Source organism: Pagrus pagrus (genome assembly GCF_965226575.1).
Source record: "Pagrus pagrus genome assembly, chromosome: 12".
NCBI lineage: Eukaryota > Metazoa > Chordata > Actinopteri > Spariformes > Sparidae > Pagrus > Pagrus pagrus.
The window spans coordinates 21,147,011-21,168,731 of NC_140196.1; the positions used below are offsets into that span (position 1 = coordinate 21,147,011).

General features: G+C 43.6%; 1 protein-coding gene across 10 annotated transcripts in view; it reads right to left on the reverse strand.

The window, feature by feature from the left end:
• Positions 1 to 21,721, reverse strand: part of tnk2b (tyrosine kinase, non-receptor, 2b) — a 65,085-nt gene that overhangs the window by 7,465 nt on the left and 35,899 nt on the right. For 3 of the 10 annotated variants that reach the window (XM_084369867.1, XM_084369859.1, XM_084369861.1), the window contains 14 exons: positions 14,339 to 14,516; positions 12,687 to 12,757; positions 8,644 to 8,916; positions 8,234 to 8,386; positions 7,535 to 7,698; positions 6,307 to 6,426; positions 5,751 to 5,877; positions 5,470 to 5,616; positions 5,047 to 5,141; positions 4,579 to 4,773; positions 4,194 to 4,285; positions 3,459 to 3,581; positions 2,728 to 3,167; positions 1,291 to 2,505 (listed from right to left, as the gene is read on the reverse strand). In XM_084369867.1, coding sequence (XP_084225993.1) covers positions 1,291 to 2,505; positions 2,728 to 3,167; positions 3,459 to 3,581; positions 4,194 to 4,285; positions 4,579 to 4,773; positions 5,047 to 5,141; positions 5,470 to 5,616; positions 5,751 to 5,877; positions 6,307 to 6,426; positions 7,535 to 7,698; positions 8,234 to 8,386; positions 8,644 to 8,916; positions 12,687 to 12,757; positions 14,339 to 14,501 — 3,378 coding nt within the window. In that variant the 5' untranslated portion in view covers positions 14,502 to 14,516. Of the gene's footprint in view, positions 1 to 1,290; positions 2,506 to 2,727; positions 3,168 to 3,458; positions 3,582 to 4,193; positions 4,286 to 4,578; positions 4,774 to 5,046; positions 5,142 to 5,469; positions 5,617 to 5,750; positions 5,878 to 6,306; positions 6,427 to 7,534; positions 7,699 to 8,233; positions 8,387 to 8,643; positions 8,917 to 12,686; positions 12,758 to 14,338; positions 14,517 to 18,747; positions 19,279 to 21,721 lie in introns of those variants that run through there. The other 7 variants (XM_084369866.1, XM_084369863.1, XM_084369865.1 and 4 more) reach the window with 7 other exon arrangements.

Consider the following 21,721-nt stretch of genomic DNA (forward strand, 5'->3'; position numbering starts at 1 on the left):
ACAAAATCACACTGACACTGTGTTCCTGCATGTGACGGGACTTTCTAGCAGCATAGTCGTTCATTTTGTGTCTTTATTTATACTACTGTGCTTTTTAAACTACTACAGCTAATAAATGTGCGGTGCACGCCTTCATCCTGCTTTGAACTCCTCCTCTGCAGTTCAGTTTATACGTGATCCCACATTCTCAACGCAGCTCGTGTGTGGCCACGGATCCAGTATCCATTGCAAAATGCCAAGTGGCTGATCGATGTAAAGACCATTGCAGTGACTCTGGCTCTGGTTCGATCAGGTTTAATCGGTGTCAGAATCAATTGCTCGGAAAAAAAACAATCAAACTCTGGTTCCACGTCTTTCATGTTCAATTCACAGCAAAAATGAACGTGGCCTTTGTCTCAAAAGAGCGCTCGCATATTTTTTTTAATTAGTTATGAGAAGTTATAACATTTTATGCTTTTTAATTGTGAGAGAAAAAGTTTCGTACAGGAAAGATGTTCAGATGCAATTTACAGTTTAATTAGTCTGATTCACTGGCTTCAGCTCCAGTTTGAAAACTTTGTTTTGTTCTCAAACATCAATCATAATTCAGTTCTGATAATGATTTGAAGTTGAATTGGGAGGTAATCTGATTAATTATAGTTAGTTAAAAGCTGTTACTGTGAGAAAAATGGCAGATTGCTCACTCTGACTCTCAGTCTCTCACAGAAAGGCGAACACACATTCACACACACACACACACACACACACACACACACACACACACACATTTCCCCTACGAGCTCTGGCCCAAGCGGACCACCCATAAAAATTACCTTCTGTTGCCCCCTTGTGTTCAGTGTATGGGCAAATGTACTGTACAGTACACCTTAATGGTTATATAAAATAAAATGTTAGGTTGCATTCAAAAGCTACATTAACCGTAGTACGAGTTTAAGCTAAGAGAAGATTAGCAAGTCATACATTGAATAAGCACCAAACACTATTATATTTCATTTAAAGTCTTCTTATTACTTATTTAAACAGTTCTGCTGCACTGATATTTCAGCACTTAGCTGTGTGATAATGACAGCAGAAACTCAGAACAGATAGCTGTAGTCTAGTGTAAGGACTTTTTATCTAGTTTACAAAAGCATCAAAGAAGCATTAAGGAGGACACGAAGTCAACTATCTTTTGCAAGTAAACTATTCAACTGCAGTGGTTTAACATCCATCGTGAAAGAGAGAGTAACAACGGTCAGCACTTTAATTCCTGAAGCATTAAAAAGAAAATCCAAACATCTCTGGCCTTACCATTTTCACCCTGTCAGCTGAGTTCCCTCCTCCGTCTGTCCTGGTGCAGGAAGCAGTGACCATTGGCGCTGTCAGCCCGTCTGAACAGACGCGAGGGAGACTAACTGATGTCTTCATCCCTGACCTTGGCCCACCCAGACTGCTGTTATTGTTGGAGGAGAAATTAGCCTTCAGATCGCCTGGCTGGACAAGCCCCTGTCCCTGGGCGTGTCCCTGCAGAGTCTGGCTGCTGACCACCATGGGTCTGACAGTGGCCGTGTTGGCCTGCCGTAAATGTCTTTCCTCCACACTGCTGGCAGACAGGCTCTCCGCCTCCCTGAAGAAGCGGTCGTAGCGGTCGAGGTACGGGGGCCTCTCTGGGAGAAGGTAATAGTGGGTGTTGCTGACTTTACGGCCATCACGGACGATGGGGAGGATACAGGGGCCCTTGTTGGCGGCGTCCTTCCCCTGCGCTTGGATCACTTTGGGTGCAGCATATTTAGGATCTGAGGCGAAGCTGTGTGTGGTGGGCATGAGTTTACCTGGAGAGGTGGAGAGGTAGGAGCCGTGTGTGTGTGTGGAGGAGCAGGAGGCAAGGGGAGCCTGCATGATGGAGGGGCTGACAGAGTAGACTCTCTGCTGGGGGGAGCCCACCACCAGGCCCATGGGGCTGGGAGTCCTGGAGCCCGGCTGGGACAAAGGGTCCCTGGGAGGGATCTGAGGTGGTCGGTCCTTGCCTGGGCCTGAAATGTCCTCTGTGGTGTCAGCCAGCGTCGGAGACAGCGAGAGATCCCTTGACCAGCGAGCAGATGTGTAGTCCCCCTTTTTTATAGGGCGAGGGGGTATAGGGACCCGGGGGGGAATCTGGGGTTTGTCCTCGGAGGAGAGGACAGTCTGCTGCGGCCCCTCCTGGCTCTGTGGAGTCTGGGGACACGAGGCCGAGCTATGGGACGGTGAGCCTGACCGGGCAGCACTTCCCGTGGGCACATTGAGCCTCCTCATGCACTCTTGCTGGAGTTCTTGGAAGATCTCAGCTGACTGGGAGAAGGAGGTGGACAGGCCCTGGCTCTGCTTGCTGGGGAGGAAGAGGTTGTCCTCGAGGCCTGGTCTGTCTAGACCCCTAGAGACAAGAGCCTCACCCTCCACCTTCTGTCCAGGACAGAGAGCCTCATCTGGGTGACTGACTTCACTATACTCCTCTTCATGCTGCTGCTCTGAGCTGTTGATGGAGCTCACCTTCGTGGAGAGATTTACAAGAGATTTACAGCTTATCAATTACAAAACCAAACAAATCTTATTTAACTATCATAAATGGTAAATGAAAGCAGTTTATCTTCACATTTAATAAGCTGGAAATAGCAAATTATCAACAGTTTTGCTTGAAATGCTTGATTATCAAAAAAGTTAGCAATTAATTGACTAATCATGTAAAATGTGCTGTATCACCTCCTACCGTACCTCCATATCGTCTTCATCTTGGGCTACATCATCATAGGCCGGGGGTGGGGGTAATGGCCGGGCGTCCCAGTCCACGACTGGCGTAGGGTGAAGGGGGCGGGGTAACGACCTACACGGGCTCTGAGGCGGAGTCCGGTCCAGGATGTTGTCTGCTTCCAAAGCTAGCTTTGCCAGTGAAGGAATCTGCATTTCAACCACCGGGGAGGGGGAGGGTGTGGGTGTGGGCGGGGGGAACTCCTCCCCAAAGTCAATGAGGGACACTTCACTGTTGGGGTTGTAGCCTGAGCCTGAAGTGCGGCCACTCCCCTGTCGTGAAGCAGAGACCCACGCAGCGGGTTTCAGTTTTAAGCCTTTGACAGAACCTGTTTTCCGAAGCGATAATCTCTTCAGTCCTGCCGAGGTCAGATCCTCATCATTGTTAACAGGGTCATAACAAGGCTCTAGGGACACAAACACATAATGCATTATTACTAACTGAAAAAAACTTAAGAGGGTGATGACACCGACGTTCTTTCAGGTCACTTCACACCCCAAAATACAAAACACACCACTCCAAAAAAAGTCGGCAGGTTTGAAGTTAGTCCTATAGTGCACAGCAAGGACACTGCACACCTGTTAGAGGGACACAGAGGTGGAAAGATGGGTGAACTATTATGTTAAAAGGGGAAATAAAAGTAGACGACAGAATCACTGCAAAGACAAGCAAAGAAAAGACAAAGTATGGGATGTACCTCTGAGGAGTGGAGCTAGGAGGGAACAGAGGGGGCAGGAGCAATGGGTGAGGAGCTGCTGAGGGAAACCAGACTTACTCTTGATTAACACTGCTGGTTGAGGAGGGCGGGGAGGAGGCTCCTCTGGATAATTTAAAGCAAATCCCGCCATCGCAAAGGAGAAACAGAGAAAAACAAAAAGAAAGCAACAAAGAAAGAAAAGTCAGGGAAAAGAAGCAGGAAGCAAATGTCAGATTGCATATGTTAGTTTTGCAAACAAGTGTTAAGAAAAAGGAAAAGCAATGGGTGTGGTGGCCATTTTTCCCACAAGCTGTGGTACAAATGTTAATAGAACAATGTAGTTGCACCTTTTAAACGTGCAGTCTTATCATTTCACAACAGAACATGTTCGACAACTAAATGTTAAGTTATTACGTTTTATGTTGCTTACATTAGTCAGTTAATGTACCTTTATAGTCACAGATGTGACTGTATGGCTCAGCTCTATAGTTTTCATTATGGTCAGTTAAATTAATATATATTATACTTGACATAAATAATCAAAACAACTACAGAATGGACGTTTAAAATGAGTCCTGATCAGTGGTGCCAACCAAAGGAGTTAAACCCAAAGATGGTGGATATTATTTAATAATGGTGTTGTGAGAGGTTTTTTTTTTCTCCTTGGTATTTGTGAATCAGAATGTCTATCATCATGGCGTGGGATGCGTCCTAATTTACAGCTCTTTTACTCACTTCTAGATCGTCCTGGTAGCTGCGTGGGCCGAGCACCGCTGAGGTCTACACCAAGGACATCAGGAGGATCCATGGGATTCCCGAGGTACAGACTGAAGGGAGAAGAGGAACAGACTTAATAACAGTAAATGTCACAGTACTGAATGTAACTAATCTGAGTGTTATTATGTTGGAAAAGGTTGATGGTCATGTAGAATATTGTGCTACTGTCATCTATTGGTGAGAATCGATACTACAACTCAGCAAAAAGTCAGACTTTTACCACAAACTTCCTCATCAGGAGACACATTCATAAAGTGATGAAGAGACATTTAGACCATGTAAAAACTTTGTGGTACATTTGGGCACTAAGACTAGAAGCCAACAAACAGAAGCTGCTCCTTACTCGTCAATCCTGTCAGGGAAGCCCCAGCAGCGATGAGGGTTGCTGTCTCCGTGTCCTGTGTGGATGAAGCTGTTCTTGAGCGGCCGGCTGATGTCATGAGCTGACAAACCTGCGACAGATGTCACCACGTTTCTGGGGAACTGTCCGACCTTCAGGGTCCGTTTGTTTTGACCTCGCCACCAGTAGTTCTCCGCCCTGAAAGACAGAAATACTGAGGATGAAACAGGAGGAACCACAGCTGTTGACATGGGGAGTCATCTGCAGGGACATTTAACATTAATAACTAATAATACATACAGCTAGTAGAAATCCAAGAGCTTTGAATTGGTGAGTATTGATGAGTCACTTATGGCTTAAACAACTTAAAGATCACTGTAGAGACCTGTGGCTGCTTTAAACACTAAGTCTCAGTAATGAGATTAGCTGGTGGGTCTGTTAAGTAAAAGTGAAACACTTCTGAACACCCACCTCCCCTCTATGATGGTGATGACATCATTGATCTGGATGTGGAGTTTGTCAGGCTCGTCAAAGTCCTGCAGAGCGCACATGTCTGTGGGCATGGTCTGAAAAACACACAAAAGTGACACATGAAACACCAAAGTAAACTTTTATGAGTGGGCGATGTTGTAGACTGGTTGTCAAAGTCCTTCCAGGTGACGGGATGTTTCAGTTTCTACTTTGCAGTAACTCCACCAGGTGGAGCTAAATGTCCATTTATAGGGTGCTGGATTTCTGAGGGAACACTGGCCTCTCGGCACCAGAGGTGTCAACATTACCATCAAGTGTCTTTTGCAAATAGAGAGCTAAGGAAAAACTTGGAGTTGAAAAAATAAAGCTTTTTCAAATAAAACCTTAAAACTTCTTTGGATACCTAAAAGACAGCCCTCCTACCTCAAGCAGGAACTCGCGCAGGGCGACAAACGTGGGTCTGTCATCTGGTTTCTGAGCCCAACACTGCAGCATGACGTTATAGATATCTTGCGGACAGTCTTCAGGCTTAGGGAGGCGTTCACCTTCTTTATCAATCTTGTGCAGGATCTAAGTTTTTTTCACAAGGGAGAAACAAATTGGAAGAGGAAAGATGACAAAAGCAGAATATATCAGTGTAGAACCGAGAGTTCTCCCACTGTTAATCCAGCCTCATGATATTTTTCCATACATCCTGTATTTACCTGGCTCCCATTAAGGCCCAGCCAAGGCTCCTGGCCATGTGTGAACATCTCCCATAGAGTCACTCCAAACATCCACGTGTCTGTAGCATGGGAGAATGTTCTGGTTTTCAGGCTCTCTGGGGCGCACCTGGATGAACGGACAACAAACTTCAACATGGACAGTGCAGTGAATCAATTATTAAGTCTGACCATGCTTACTTTTAAGGTAGTTATTTCTCGCCACTGTTGGCAAGTGTTTGCTCATGAGGGAATGTTTGGTCTGTGTAAATTAACTAAGGAGTATGGTCTTGTTATGAATTGAGGCTATATAAAATGAAACATTGTGCAGTGTATGCATGGAAAACAGTAGAAAGAATGATAAAGTGGTAGCTAAGTATTTGACTGACTCAGAATCTGACCCTGGAATGCAGCTGTGACCAATCAGATTTATCTGTGAAAATTTTCTGCAATAAAATAAATCTCGCTCCCGTCCTAACCACTAAAACCACTCGTATCCATGCCTGGACTACATCCAAGCACAGCTTTGGTGATTATGTTGCTCTCTCTGTCCACCCACCATGCAAAGGGGACCTTTCGATGCTCCTGCATGACATAGTGCTCGTGGTTGTTCGGCAGCGCTCTCATCAGGCCGAAGTCACCTATCTTCACTCTGTGAGCTGAGGCCAGCAGGATGTTCCTGAAGACAGAGGGTCAAATGTTCAACTTAACTTTCTGTGCATTTTTAATTTTAACACCCAAGACTGTTACAGAGTTCTGTAATAACCTCAGAAAAAGTCACTGTACTAGAGTATATGCACAATTGGGGTGCAGCTTTTCATCATAATCTTCAACTGTACCTACAATTTAGGATTTTTGCCGTTTGATTTGAACTCAAAGTTTGGCTTAGGTGGCCTACTACTGATGCCAACAACACACTCATGTTCACAAATGCTCTCAAAACTCTCCAAATATAGTGGCAGCCACAAAGATGAGTAATAGGAATCTAAAGGTTTTATACATAAGGGTTTTTTCGTGGGAAAATGTGGGAGATATTACATTTTTGACCAGAAGTCCAAAGAATTATTTAACTTGGATTTGACCCAAAACATGAAATTTAAATCCAATTATCGCTTTGGTGAATGGTCACAGCTCTAGCAGGAGACAAACTACTTCATCCAACTAAATGCTGCCGAATGTTCAGAGTATGATCCATCCGTGTAAAAATATACACTAAGAATGTTGTCCATGGTGAGTAATGTCTGAACGCAGCCCTACAACTCAGGACCTACTGCAGGTTTTAATTGAAAGCATCTAATAAACCTGTGATGTATTAACAATACAATTCACCATCTGGTACTGCAGCTTATAAAATCAGCAGACTGTCACTTCAGCGGTCCAGCATTTAAAACCACAGCTTGAGAAATCTACCGTAACAGCCGCATGAAGTCTTTACCATTTTATCACAGCTTTAAGTGGGAAAATGACTCATTTTTACCAGCTATTAAGATTTTCTCAAGCATCCACAGCATGTCAAAAGTAAAGTGAAAAGTGACGAATTTGGACAAGGCCAAGAGCTTAGACCACCCAGCACAGCTGGCCAACCAGTGACTCATCGTGCTGTTGGGCCAAACCTCTCCGTAATGGCCTATAAATTTCTGGGTGGAGGAGACGGAGAAGGAATATAAATAATTTAACATGCCTGTAAAGAAAAACAGGTTTCATAGAGGATGTGAAAAGAATACACCCTCTTCAAAAACAGGTTTTTATAGCTGCTAAAACTTATTAAATCAAAGTTTTCTGTCTACCTGGCTGCCAGGTCCCTGTGGATGAACCTCCTCTGCTCCAGGTAGGCCATGCCACAGGCCACCTGCACCGCATACTGACACAGAGTGTGGATCAACACGGGGCCCTGAGGACGCACACATCGCAGACGCTCCAGCAGAGAGCCGAGAGGAGCCAGCTCAGTCACCTTCATAACATGGAGAGAGAGAGCGGGGGAGAGGGTGGGTGAAAAGAGGAACGTGGAAATCACCAGCAAAAAGGAAAGAGAAACAGATGATGTAGAAGAGAAGAGAGGAGTGATTTGAGTTGGAGAGGAGGAGAATAGGAGGAAGAAGTATGTAGAAGAAAAAGGAGAATGTCATCATAACAAAAATACACCAGAGCAAATAACTGGAGGGTCATAGTGGGATGAAAACAACAAGGCTGAAATGTCAGCCTTTATCTTAGCTCTCCTCGCTTCCTGTCTCCCTTCTTCTCTCTCTCCACTCATGACAAAGGCCTAAAGGTGCTCGACCTGATTTTAACACACTGTAAGGTCGTGAAGCCAGCTGAGAGAATGCCTGAGGGACATCTGTGCTGAGTATGTGTGGGTGGACGTGAGAGGGAAGTGACTGACGTACACCTGTGTGTGTGTGTGTGTGTGTGTGTGTCTGTGTGTGTGTGAATGTGTGTTTCTATTGATTTGTCCTCCCTGTGTGTGTGCGTTTCTGCGAGTCCACTACCATCTTCATTGGGTGTGTGAGCACCACACCGTAGAGGCGAATGAGGTTCTGGTGGTCCAGGGAGTGCATGGCGTTGACCTCACAGATGAAGTCCTCCAGAGCGTCGGGCTGGCTGAACACGTCTGTCTTCAGACACTTGACAGCTACATTCAGCTGGAAAAAAGAGAGATTTCAGCCTTTAAGTACGATTTATATGGCAGAAGCACTTCTAAAAGATACACATAGACTCATCATAAAGACAGCACCCGGAGCACACTGAGTCATGCTTTTATTTATTCCTACATCAGCACAAAAAGCAAACAAGATGCGTGTTTTAGCAAAACAACTGTAGCTGTGTGACCAGCTACTCTCTTTAACAAAGAGTGGTAAACCTATCATGTAAGATAAATGTGAAGTGCAAGTCTCCTCACCACCTTTCCTGCAGGTGTCAGCCACTCTCCTCTCTTCACCACACCGAACGAGCCGTCCCCCAGCTTCTCAAACAGCGTCAGGTCCTTCTCTGGGATGAGGCAGGTCAGCGCCTGCTGCTGCTCGTCAAGAGGAGCACCACCGCTGCCAGGCTGTGTGGGCAGGACTCCCTCCCCAAGGCCAAGCGGAGGTGTGGGAGACAGCTTACGAAAAGAGGAGGCCGGCTGGCCCTGCTGGGGGAAGTCTCCTCCGTCTGGACGCTTACCGCTAAACACCTAGTGAGGAACAGAAGAGGAGAAGAACAAGGTGAGCAAGAGTGGGGAACTAAACACCTACAGTACAGAGAGACTAAGAGTGTAAAAGTTTGTGTGGGAGCATCCTTCTAGCCATTTATGTTCATATACATTATCTAGTGAAAAGGCCATGTTTCTTGGTTTACAAGTATAACAACAATACATTCAAAATTAACTGAACTCCTTGTAATAGTATGAACCCTAACAAGGGATAAACGAAGTGTCAACAGCTGCCTGAGGAGTTGAAATATCACTCATGAAGCTCTACATCTGAGTTTAACATGTGACTTTATTGGTCTGAGCTCTCTGCCTGGTCACTTTGCACCAGGCTGGAGAGTGGGGTTGGAGATGGAGGGTAGACGCCAGACACTTGTTTCAATTATGAAGTCTATCTCCAACTCTTCTACATATCTGTCAGCCTCACTGAAAACTTCCCTCCCACACCGGGACTGACCCATGCACCCACAGACGACACCAAATGGAAGTGATAACAGTTCAACATTCTCTTGCGCCCTTGTTAGCAACAATGGCAGCAGAGGGGAGGTTTTCCTTGAAGATATCTTTTCCTTAACTTTCTGCATAATATTTACACAACCAACCAGCAGTACTGGCACAACAAGAGGTAACCGAACATTTAAAGCAGCACAAGCAGACCAATGACAGTCTCAATGTAGCCCCTCTGTGTAGCTATAGTCTTAATGGAAGTGCACGGGCAACCGGCCTCTCTACATACCAACAGAGCCACTGTACATGCATGTCTAGCCAACGTGTTGTGTGTGTTGTGTGATGTGAGGAGACTGTGGTCAGAAAGCAGAGTCAAGCTATGGCCAGCAGTCAGACGACTTTAATCACTGACTGATACTGGATTTCTTCAAATATCGATATATATGCTGATATTTGCCCATATAACTGCAGTATAATAGTGATTATACTGCACTCTGAATATTTAGGACTGCTTATAACTATGATTATACAGCTCTTAAGTTGCATTATAACACATTTCAGGTACGTAAATAATGTGTTATAATGCGACAACATATATGCTAATACTGATATATCTGTGATAGCTGATATTATCAGCAGATATTGACCTATCAGTATCTTTTAATCACCACCACATAACGCTTTAGATGAGATCATTGACTTACATTCACAGGAAACTTGACTTCACTCTAATCATTACTTTCCTAACCCTTAAGCTGACCTTAACCTAACACTAAACCCTAAAACTGAATGATTATGGTACATTATGGGGACTTGCATTAACTTGAAAGTTACCATAATGTGACTGTGTGAAAAGATTTATGTCCCCACAAGATGAGTAATGTCCACACACACCCACAGACACACAGACACAAACACACACATACTTACAATAATGGGACAGAGAGAAATTTCCTGTCTCTTAGCTTAAGCACTGACAACACAGCAGGAATGACTTAGCTGTTAGGAAGTACTCATTAAGAAGCACTATTAGATTAAGTCAACTGACTGTTTCTGTGTGTGTGCGTGTGTCTGTGTGTGTGTGTGTGTGTGCGTGTGTCTGTGTGTGTGTGCTTGCTTAAGAGCTTCCCATTCCCCTAAATTTGAACCCGTACAATGTGTGTGCTGTGCAGAGCCATTAAGGGAAACCTTTGTTTTGTTGAGGCCCTAAAAGTGACTGTTTACCAAAATAGGAATGCACAGACACTGGTGCTGATACTCAGGGGAACAATATCAAGCTACATATCATATAACATACGAGGGGAAAGAAGGTACCATCCACCACTGACTTACATGCAACACATCACATACACATAACTTTCTCTTGAATCTAAAGCCAAGTGTCACATTCATGAAGTGAATTATTGGCTCGTAAACAAAGGTCAGTACTCAGAAACGCCATCGTCAGTGAAAAAGAGGTGTCAGTGAATCCCCAGTGCCAGACATATTTGACTGGCCCGATATAAACAGTAGCGAGAGGTGTGTGGTTTCACATTCACACTGGACCAGACAGACATGACATAATGCTGCAGACCTTTTTTTAAAAAACACCACGTCTCTGTGGCGAGTGGGTTTCAAATAGGAGGCTCGACATTCAAAAGATCCTGGCTATGGCAGCACAGCACATACACAAATGTGCGCACGCACGCCCACACACACAGGGGGCTGAGGAAGCAGATTACTCAAGCTGAGGATGGTGCCAGGGGGGGAAACAGACAGGTGTAATTATAGAAGACAAGCACGACGACTTCCACTGAGAACAGCCAACACACACACACACAAACACACACACACACACACACACACACACACACACACACACACACACACACACACACACACACACACACACACACACACACACACACACACACACACACACAGGCAATGTCTGCTCAGTATTCCCTCACACACTTCATTCCTCCACGCCTTGTGTGTGTATCAGACTCAGTATTAGATCGTGTGTCTAAGGTTCATTTTAAATGATCTACCTTTCATTTTTCAGCCTTTATATAAAGAATGTACACAAGTAAAAGACGTGGTTCTGTCTCTTTAAGAGAGAAACTTTATGCTTCACGAGACAACATTTCTGTGAATGCAGCATGCTCTGAATCTGTGTGTCACCAACTCTTGTGACTTGACTCAAGTGTGGACGTGCTTGTTGTCATGCAATGGAATGTCCCCTACAGATGTGTAGTTGTTTTATATAAGTAAGTCACAGAGCACACCGAGACCTCCTCTTTAATGACCACAGACCTTCGCACACATGCAGTCCAGTCAGTACTTCAGAAGCTTCACCTTGACATTTTGTAAACACTGTGACCGATCACCAAAGCTGCAGAACTAAATACCTGGAATCTAGTCACGAAAATGCCGACTTGTGACTCAACTTGGATTCGCCTGCCGTGAGACTTGTTGATCCATAAATACTGAGAAAAGCAGTATTGTGCATAGTTTTTGTAGCACCACACAACCGTCATTAAGGATTCACGATATATATCTGGCTGATGACTCCCCTTAACAGCAGACTGGCATCTGCATTTTAAGATATTTATGTTAATATACAATATTTACTATACTATCTATCCATCCATCCATCCATCAGGGGGTCTCCCTATTTATCTCCCTATCTGGCGGGGTTATATGTGATGGTACCTGGCAACCCGGCCCAGAGGGAGAGGTGGGCATGAGCAAATGACTCTGCCTGATGTGTGTTACAATTCCTCTGCTCAGTTTACCACTGAAAATTGATGAAACTTAGAGATATACGCTTCCAGATTTCTTGGATTTTTTAATAACTTTTAAATGTACATTTGTTAGGATTAAATACATGAAGCAGTCTTGAGAACAAATACGCGTATTTTACTAATTTGGGATTTTTATCACTTTTTTGCATATTTTTTATGTTTTTTATTTACTTTACATTTAGCTATGACTTTCAGACAAAATAAAAGTCATTTTACTTTCACATCCTCGCATCTATTCTATTAAGGAACCATTTGCCGATACCCCAGAAAGCTTCTTTTACAGCCTTACTTCTGTATTCATATGTGTAATCGTATCATCTGTATAGGGGGTAAGTGTAAGGTTCCTACTATGTATTGTTCATAAGTTATTGTGTCCACACTGCGGCCGGCCGACAGACAGACGGACGCCACTGTGGCGACATAATGTCAAGCATACCATATACCATACTAAATGAGTCCTGTGTGTGTGTGTGTGTGTGTGTGTTTGTGTGTTTGTGTGGTATGTCTGTCTATGTCTGTCACCTTGCTCATCCAGGACTTGCGCTTGCACATGGCTTTCCTCCTTTTCACAGCCTCCCACAGTCGTCTCTGTCCTTTATCAAAAAATATCAAAGAAAAGAGAAACGCAGTAAAGGTCAGCGGTAAACATGAAAGGAGGCTTACGGGTCTGCATCAGAAAGAGGAAATACAGAAAAAAAACTAACACTGGAGAGGGAAGAGAGAAGATCGAGGGCGCACATTATGTGAGAAGAGATTGGAGAGATCGAAAAATTGGGAACAGCGAATACAAGAAAGTAAAAAAAGATGGAGGGTGCAGAGAACAGAGAGCTGAGTGGAGGAGAAAGATGTGAATGAATATATGAGCAGGAGAAGGGGGTGTAATTAGTCTTAAGCGGCTCGGTAGCCGAGGCCCTGAGGGCTTCAGTAACTGGATTTCAAACACACACACATACAAGCAGTACACACAAAAGACTTGGCACTTAAGTGTCCTTCCTATTGTGCCTAATTACCAGCTGTGGCTTTGAAATGATATTAGGGGTATTAGTGATGGAGGATTTGCTCAAGCTATGCTCAGGGTGAGCCAAATGACACACGGCCATTACTGCAGACAAAAGTAACACTTGAGGCTATATTTAGATGTGGAATATCCCCCTTATATAGTCAGACAAAAGCAAAGACAACATTGGGAGGACATTAACTTAGCTTTGAATCTCTCTGCAGTGTATAATTAACAGATGAAAATGACGCATAGGTGAAGAGAATATCACTTCATAAGGAAAGATCAGGGGAATGCCTGTCTCGATGTGTACTTGATAAAAGAGAGGAGCTGAGGAGACAAATGCTGCCTGGTTATGATTATTCAAGAATGAGCAAGAGGAGCAAAAACAGGGGAAACAAGCCAGGCAGCCTGACAGCTTCCAAAATTCACTCTCTGATCTGGCTGACTGCATTTTAATCATAAAATCCCCTTGCTTATCTAGAAAGAGTGACTATTGAAGAAACCAAGTCACAGTTGAAGATTAGTACTGTCTCATCTGAAGGAATGACGAGTCTACAGCTAGCAGCTATGTTGTGTTGTACTTTGAGCTAAATGCTAAAATAGACATTCAGACAGTCTTTGGTGATAATGCTGACTTACTCGCAATGAAAATGCTAACATGCTAACGTAAGCAGGAATAATGATAACCATGTGCACCATCTTTTTTAGTGGGATAGCACACTAACAGTTGCTACACAGCTGAGGCTGATGGGAACGTCACTTGTGTTGCAGGTATTTGATCAGATCATAAACCAAAAAGTGTTTAAACTTATAATGTTGAACCCAAAAAACACTTTTAAGTCATTATAAGCATCGATAGGATTTTTCCTCTGGGAACCATGTACAAACTTGACAAACAAACATCGCCATACTTAAAGCCATGCTGCTAGAAAGGAGCGAGGAATCAATGTGCAGCAAGAAAAAAAAGTGACTGTCTTTTAGGTGCGATGAAAAGCAAATGGACGTTTGGATCGTACAGCTACCACTGCACACGATCCATTTATTATGTTTAGTCTAATTTGACGTTATTTTAACCAAGACTATGCAAACAAAGTCTCATTTTTGTCTTAAGTAAAAGAAAATCCACACAAACACACACACACACACACACACACACACACATAGAGTTTCTCACCAGGTCGACCCATGCCAATCTTCTCCAGGTCTTCGTTCTTGACGTAGTCGAAGTGTGACAGCCGCGTGACATTGAGGTCATCTCGGATCCGTAGGAAGTACTGCTGCAGCTGCACCTCCATCAGCAGCTCCAGCAGCCATTCTGTGCCTTCCTCACACTGCATGCTACTGCCCAGTTTCTGCAAAACACGCACAAATAATACAGGAAATTAAGTTTGAAACAGTTTTCTCAACGCTTGGTCTCAAACCTGCAAAATACAGCCACATAGAAAGTCAGTGAGCAACAATCAAACCATTCTTCTCTGTGAAAAAGAGAGGAAACTGAGCTCAGATCCATTGTGTGCTGTTTACAGCACACTGCAATACCTGCTTAGAGGCTCAGACATTCACATCACATAGTGCATGGGTGGTTATAAATACATGTATACACTCAAAAACACACACACGTTGCACACTGCGTTGCCCAAATTGACATCACATAAACAAGGACATGAAGGGAAGGGGGCCAAATTTAGCATGTGCTAAAAACTAACTGTGCACTCATTTTAGTTCACAAGTCATGGAGACATTGATTACACAGATCCTGTGTCATTGTAGTGTTAATACACCACTTGGTCAGCAGTTTATCTTCTTCAAAATATTTCAGTGACAAATAGATTCATATATACTCTGGAAAAAGAGTAGTAGTATTTTGGGCAGATACTTGATATGAATGATTCACATCTGGGGTCTGTAAGTGTCAGTGGAGCCAAACGGTTGGCTCCTAAACAATCAGACCGCAATATGTAAACTACGTCCCTTCATAAGACTCTGAGTGAGACCATCAATCTTCAATGTCATAACACACCATCACAGCTGAAAACACCATCCATCACTGTCTATTTAATCCAACAAGCTGTAAGTAGCACAAAATGTACCTAAAATTCAGCTTGGGCTTCTTCATCGGGCTGTTAGTCATGATGATGGAGTTCAATTTAAGGTAGAAAAACCTCTACAAGAGTTCATCTACTCCTCCATTACACCTGCCGCTCACACAGTATTATTCACAGTGAGCCTGTAAATCAACCGAATCAACACAAAGAAATGACAAACATTCCTAATCTGCAGAGACTGACAGGGAGACCTTTAGGGTGGATGCTTGGGGGGGTGGGGGTCACTGCACTGAGCGGTAATTAGACTCTGTGAATGAGGAACTTCCTGTGGAAGGTTACAAGGTCCAGAGGAAAGTGTCAGAGGGCTCACAGCTTCCTCTCTGTCACTGAAACTTCTTAATGGGCCTGGTGATAGGTCACGTCCTATTGCTCAATGACTGCGACCTGAGCGTCTTTCTGTCTCGCACAAATACATGTTTAAACAAACACTGACGACATGTATCTATGGTTCCTTTTCAACAACAAGTGAGTGGTCCTGCATTTCTATGAATATCTGATGTGTGGTCTGCTAAGAGGGCTCAATCCCCCGATGGTTATGCCAGATGTCTGTATCCTGATACAAATTCATAGCGATGCACATAAAAGTGGGTCAGCTGATATCTCTTCAGCGACGTCCAAACATGCAGCTTTGGCCTCAGCGGCAGACTCCGTCCTCTCTCACCGAATTCTGAGCTGTTTTTGTTCAAATGCACGCTGTGAGTGAAGCAGGCCGGGCTGCGACTAACACTTACTGCATTTTCATTATCGATTAATCTGATGAATATTTTCCAGATTAATGGTTTGGTGCAGATAAATGTTTTCGTCCATTTTAATCACAGCAAACCCACAAGGAATCGCAACAACCTTAAATGTCTAAATAGTAAAGTTACAAAAACTGACAAAAAAGTAAATTAGGTTAAAACTCAGTGTTAAATGTTTAGTGTCTTCTTCTGCCTTACTGTGATACTGGCTGCATGTGTAGTATTTGTGGATCTGCTTTGTTTTTTGTGACATGCAGACTTTTGGGTGCATGTACGACCAAAATAGTCGCACCCTGGAGCCCTGTCATATGATATAAAACAGACAAACAGAGCAAATGTACACATTTGACGAGCTGAAAAGAGCATTTTATAACGTTTCTGTCTGAGAATTAATAGAACAATTAAAACATTTTTAGAATAGTTGGCAATTATTATTATCTGACTAATTGTTGCAGCTATAGAAGCAGGTATAACAAGCCGGTTATTAACTTAACCCAGTATAATAAAATGACCTGTATGATTACAGAGATGCAGGCGACACTGAATGCCTGCGGTGCCTGTGGCTTTAGCTGCAGTCATCTGAATCCATCTCCATATTTTGCATTTTGCTGCATCATGCCTGACCCTTACCCAGAGAAAGACGATACAGCGGCCTGTCGGGCTGGTCCACTCCTGTGCTAAGCTGTGCTGAATGCTCTCCTACCATGTGGCATGTTGATTTGATCTGCAGAGTTTAGATTTCTCTCACGGCATTTAAGCCAACTTTTCCTTTTGCAACCATGAAAGACATGTTTTCATGAAAAAGGCACAACATACTCCTGTATGGAGCACGCATCATGTCCAACATCATCCACCAAGTCTGATCTTCTTTGGCAGTCAACATGTAAGTGTTATTTCACTGCACTGTGCCAAAGACGTAAGGCAGCTTCCTCTTGGGCCTCTTTCCATGACAGTGTCACATCTGAGGCATGAGGGGTCAAAATCAAGGTGCTTATATCAGATTTCTCTGTCAGCTTGCTACCTAATTTACAAAACTCATTAAACACACACATATATATTATGTTTTACATGTTTCTGGACACAGGTGTTGTACAGAAATAAGGTGATTAATGGAGGAGGTTCATATGTTGTCACTCGGAGAAAAATAGTGAGCTGTTTTTCGTTCTTTTGTCATGTTATGATGTGTAAAATATCTTCTTTCCACCAGGTGCTTATCTTGACTTCTCCTGTAATGGGATGAAGAGGATGAAGCACGTTGCATAGGTGTGAGGTCAGCAGGAGGAACACTACGTTCAAACCTTTAGGTGTGACTTGTGACAGGAGTCTGAGGAATCCAACCAAGGCCACAAGTCCAGTATTAGATAGGATGGTGGATTGTTATGTTATGGTGAGGTGTGAGTTACACAAGCTGCTTGCTGTTCTTGGATATTGGCTACAGGCAGTGTCGTAAAAACCACCCAAGAGTCATTCTTGATTAAAAATAAAGATATTGTGTAAAAGTCACCCATTTGACTAGTACTCTAGTATCTTGAGGAGTACTACTGCTATGTGGTAGAAGTATAAGTAGTATAAACCCTTTTGTAGCTCCAGAGGCAGCTGCATGTAATCTGATAAAATTGCCTCCAGTGATGTCACTCAGTAGCTAAATTGCATTGTGGGTAATGTAGGCAACGGGTTTTAAAAAGGAAGAAGAATGAATGGAATAAGAAGGCGATGTGTATTTTGATCATTTGTTTTTAAACTGCCCATAATGAGTCAAACAGCGTTACAGGAGTGCAAAGCTAGACCAGTGGACTGCTATTCAAACATAGTGCCTACATTACCCACAATGCAATTTAGCCACTGAGTAACATCAGTGGGTAAATTCATTTGAAAAATGTGCTGCTTTGGCTCTGATGGAAATGGAAATACTCAAGTCAAGTACAAGTATCTTAAAATTGTACTTAAGTTCAGTACTTGAGTAAATGTACTTTTGAATGTTACATGCCATCACTGGCTACTTGTGCAGCAACAAATCTGTTAAGTTGCAAACAAGTGTGCGAGACGCTGCAGGGAAATAACGAGGTTCCATCTCTAGTAAAGAAATTATTAGACTTGTGTTCTCACCAGATACACAATCCAGCATTGTAGGCAATATCTGAGGCTTTTCAAATACTGACATGGCTATCAGAACAACCCGAGTATAAGGACTCTAAATAGTGTTCCCACATTTCTAAGACATGTAAATAAACCATTAAAAGATAACATTTTCTCTTATTACATGTGGTAAACATCGTCAAAAGATAGACAGAAACAGCAAGTGTGACAGAGGGAGGGGAAAGAGGGATGAAGGAACTCAGATGCAGAGAAACAACATGATGTCCCTGCTGAGAAATGCCTCTGGCCTGAACTCATTCCTCATGGTGGTGGAGAAATGCGCACACACACACCACACACACACATCTCCTGGCCAAAGCCATGTCCTGTATCAGATCTGTTCTGCTCTAACATCCTGCTGCAATAACAACAACCCTCCCAGAGGACGGCCTCAGTCCAGCTGGACAGTGCACGCACACACACACACACGCACAAACGCACACACACACACCATACCATACCATATTCATGATACAAACTCTATATTCAAACATCTGTTCAGACCACATGATCCTGACTATAGTTACAACTCTCATGTCATATTTCCAAATAATTTCACCCCTCAGAGGAGCAGCCAGACACCAGACAGACACCAGACTTACTCGATACACGTGAAAGTGTGCCAGGAAGGGGAATGACTTTTTCAGCTTGTCAAAGCGTCGCATCCTGAATTCCTTCGTCCAGACGAGTGTAGGTGCAAAAAAATAAAATGTGCGTGTGTGCTTTTTAAATGGCCAGAGGTGGCTGCTTGTCTTTTAAACCATTACCAGAGCCACAGTCCTCCCAGTATGACGACCCCAGTCTCTGAGGGAATTCTAGTAAGCGCACGCACTCCTCGGATCCGGACCCGCAGCACCGAACCCGAGAGGGGGAAGAAAAGCTTCCTACGATCCAATACACAAATCTACTGCATTCCATGGCGGGGCAGTTCGTCCTGTAAGCCCCTGCTTTAGCTTCAGCTCCCTCAAGAAGGCAAAGAGGCATTCATGGAGCACTCCAGTGTGCAAAAGGAAACTTAAACGGTGTTAGAATTTGTGGGAAAAAAAGGCTGAAGAGTGATTAGGAGCTGCTGTTTGCAGGAGAAAACGCCACCCAGCTCTGCCCTGTGCCCAGTCCAGCCATGTGTCCTCACACAGCACTGAGCCAGTCATCCAAACTTACAGAACTTCACAAATAAGTCACTCCTCCTTCCTCCCTTCCTTTCTCTCCCTCTCTCTCTCTCTCTCACAGACTCCCTCTCTCTCTGTGATTCTCTCTGTCTTTGCGCGTGCAGCTACTGTCTGTTTGCTTTTCCATCCTTCCATCGAGCGTGGGGCTAAAAATAGGAGCGGCTTCTCCCCGATTCAGTCGCTCGCCAGTCGGGCAGGCAGCAGAGACGCGAGAGCCAGAGTGAGTGAGCGTCTCTGGTTTCACATATCAGGGTACAACACGATGTGTGTCTAGGTGGTTTCAGACAACGATAATGTGCGTTTGAATCATCTGACATTGTCTCCTATTCTTCTTCCTACCTTTCTTCTTGCTGTTCCTTTCCCTTATCTACTCCTCACTCTATCTTTCTGCCCCCCCCCCAGTTCCCTCCTGCAGTCAGTCAGTCAGTCAGACGGTCCGTGCAGTGCAGAGCAGTGCGTGGTGCAGAGGACAGAGGCTTCATGGTATTCAGCCCGGAGGAGCATTTGATCCAGGGCCAAAGGGTCACATTCAACTGCAGGATGGAGAGCTTGTTTCCTGTGATGCAACCCCCCAAACACACACACACACACACACACACACACACATACACACGCACGCACACAACCACCACCAACCACTTATTCCCCCTCTCCACTACTTGATCTCGGCTCATATCGCTGCTGGCTTCTCTTAAAGTTCGCCATAGTGGAGAAATTTCAGTCACTGAAACAGAAAGATAACTTTCTATCGGAATACACATGACATATGACAATGTTTATTATCATTATTATTATTATAATTATTATAATTATTATTATTACACAAACTCATGTTTGAAGAAATATTTTTGGCAGTTTGTGTTGAATTTTTCACTTTACGTATGGACATGCTTCGCATGAGATTAAGGTAACATTCTCCGCAATTATTACAAAATACTAGAGGTCCCAATCTAATGCAATATTACTTTAGTCTAATGGGAAAGTGGGATTTGAACTAATGATCAGACAGAACAAGCTATCTGAAGACATCGATTTGGGCCTTAGAATAGTAAAAGAGCCTTTTTTGTGAACTTTTTCTTACATTTTAATAAATGATTACTCAGTTAATAGAAAAAAATAATCAATAGTGACAATAGTTGCAGCCCTACAATCTACATCTTTACGTGTAATGCCAAACTTGATGTGTTTTAAAGGCAGCAGTAGCTTTTCAGACTGAATCCACTTAACTCCTGTTTACAGTCACACAAACAGAAGCCTGTTGCTGCTGAGGATAAATCACAGAGGCAGCAGATGTCTGTCAGTGGGTGACTAATACTTAAAGTTACAGCTGAAATAAAAACCAATTATCTTAACAGGACCTGACCCTCTGACTTCAGTCATCTCCCTCACTCCTCCTCTCTCTCAGTGACGTCTATTCTGTCTTTTATCATTGCAGCAGAAAAGTCTCTAACCTCCGCCTTCTCCTTCCTATCCTTTGCTTCTTCATTAATCCCTTCTCTTTCACCCTCCCTCCCTCCCTCTCTCCCCAGGGTCTGGCCAGCCCGTTGCATTTTCTTCTTTATTTGGTGCTGCCTTTTATTTCCTGCCTCTAATCCTCCAAAAATGTTATCTCTCTCCCCCTCTGCTGACTATAAACAAACCCTTACCAGCTGCTTTTCAGACCGTCAGTAGCAGCGAGCCGGCCTCTTATTCACTCTCTTGCCAAACGCCATTAAGCTTTTTGGTTTTCTAATTTCACAGCTTTTTGTTCTCTCTCCTTGTTGCTTTTCTTTGCCCTCTGCTACTCAATCAATCCATTCAGCGTTTGACTTGGCCTTCTGCTTTTCACTTTGGATGTTATTCCCCATCTCTCTTTCTCTCTCATTCACGTCACTCTCCTCTGCTTTTAATTAGGAAGGTTTGAGTTTACTGGAGGAAGGAAGGGAGGTGAGCAGGCGCTGGAGTCACGGAGGGGAAGGAAAGAGAAAACAACAACAACAAAACAGTGATGTGGTCATAAAACGTCTGACTTTAATTAAAGGCAGGGCAGCGGACATGTGGTGCTATGTACGAGGGTTTTGTTTATGGGTATGTTGGTGTGTCAGTTCGTGTCTGTGTGCCTCCATTCACAAAAACACCAGCATTGTGCTTTTAGTCATTCAGAAGGTTTTAGGGTGGTATTTCTCAAAATATCTGTCAGACAATCCTAAGCACATCCTAAAGTTCACAGATTATTGGTTTTATGCCCTGACAACTGTCAGTTACATTTTCAGATTCTTCCTTAAAAATATGTGGGAATTTTACAACAACAGCTTGAATCCTGGTTGCTTTTTTGCAGGTTTGGGTTAAGTTCAAATAGATAAATGATATAGATATGGATAATAAAAGATTCCAGAGTTCAACAAATAAATACCATCCTCCAGGGATT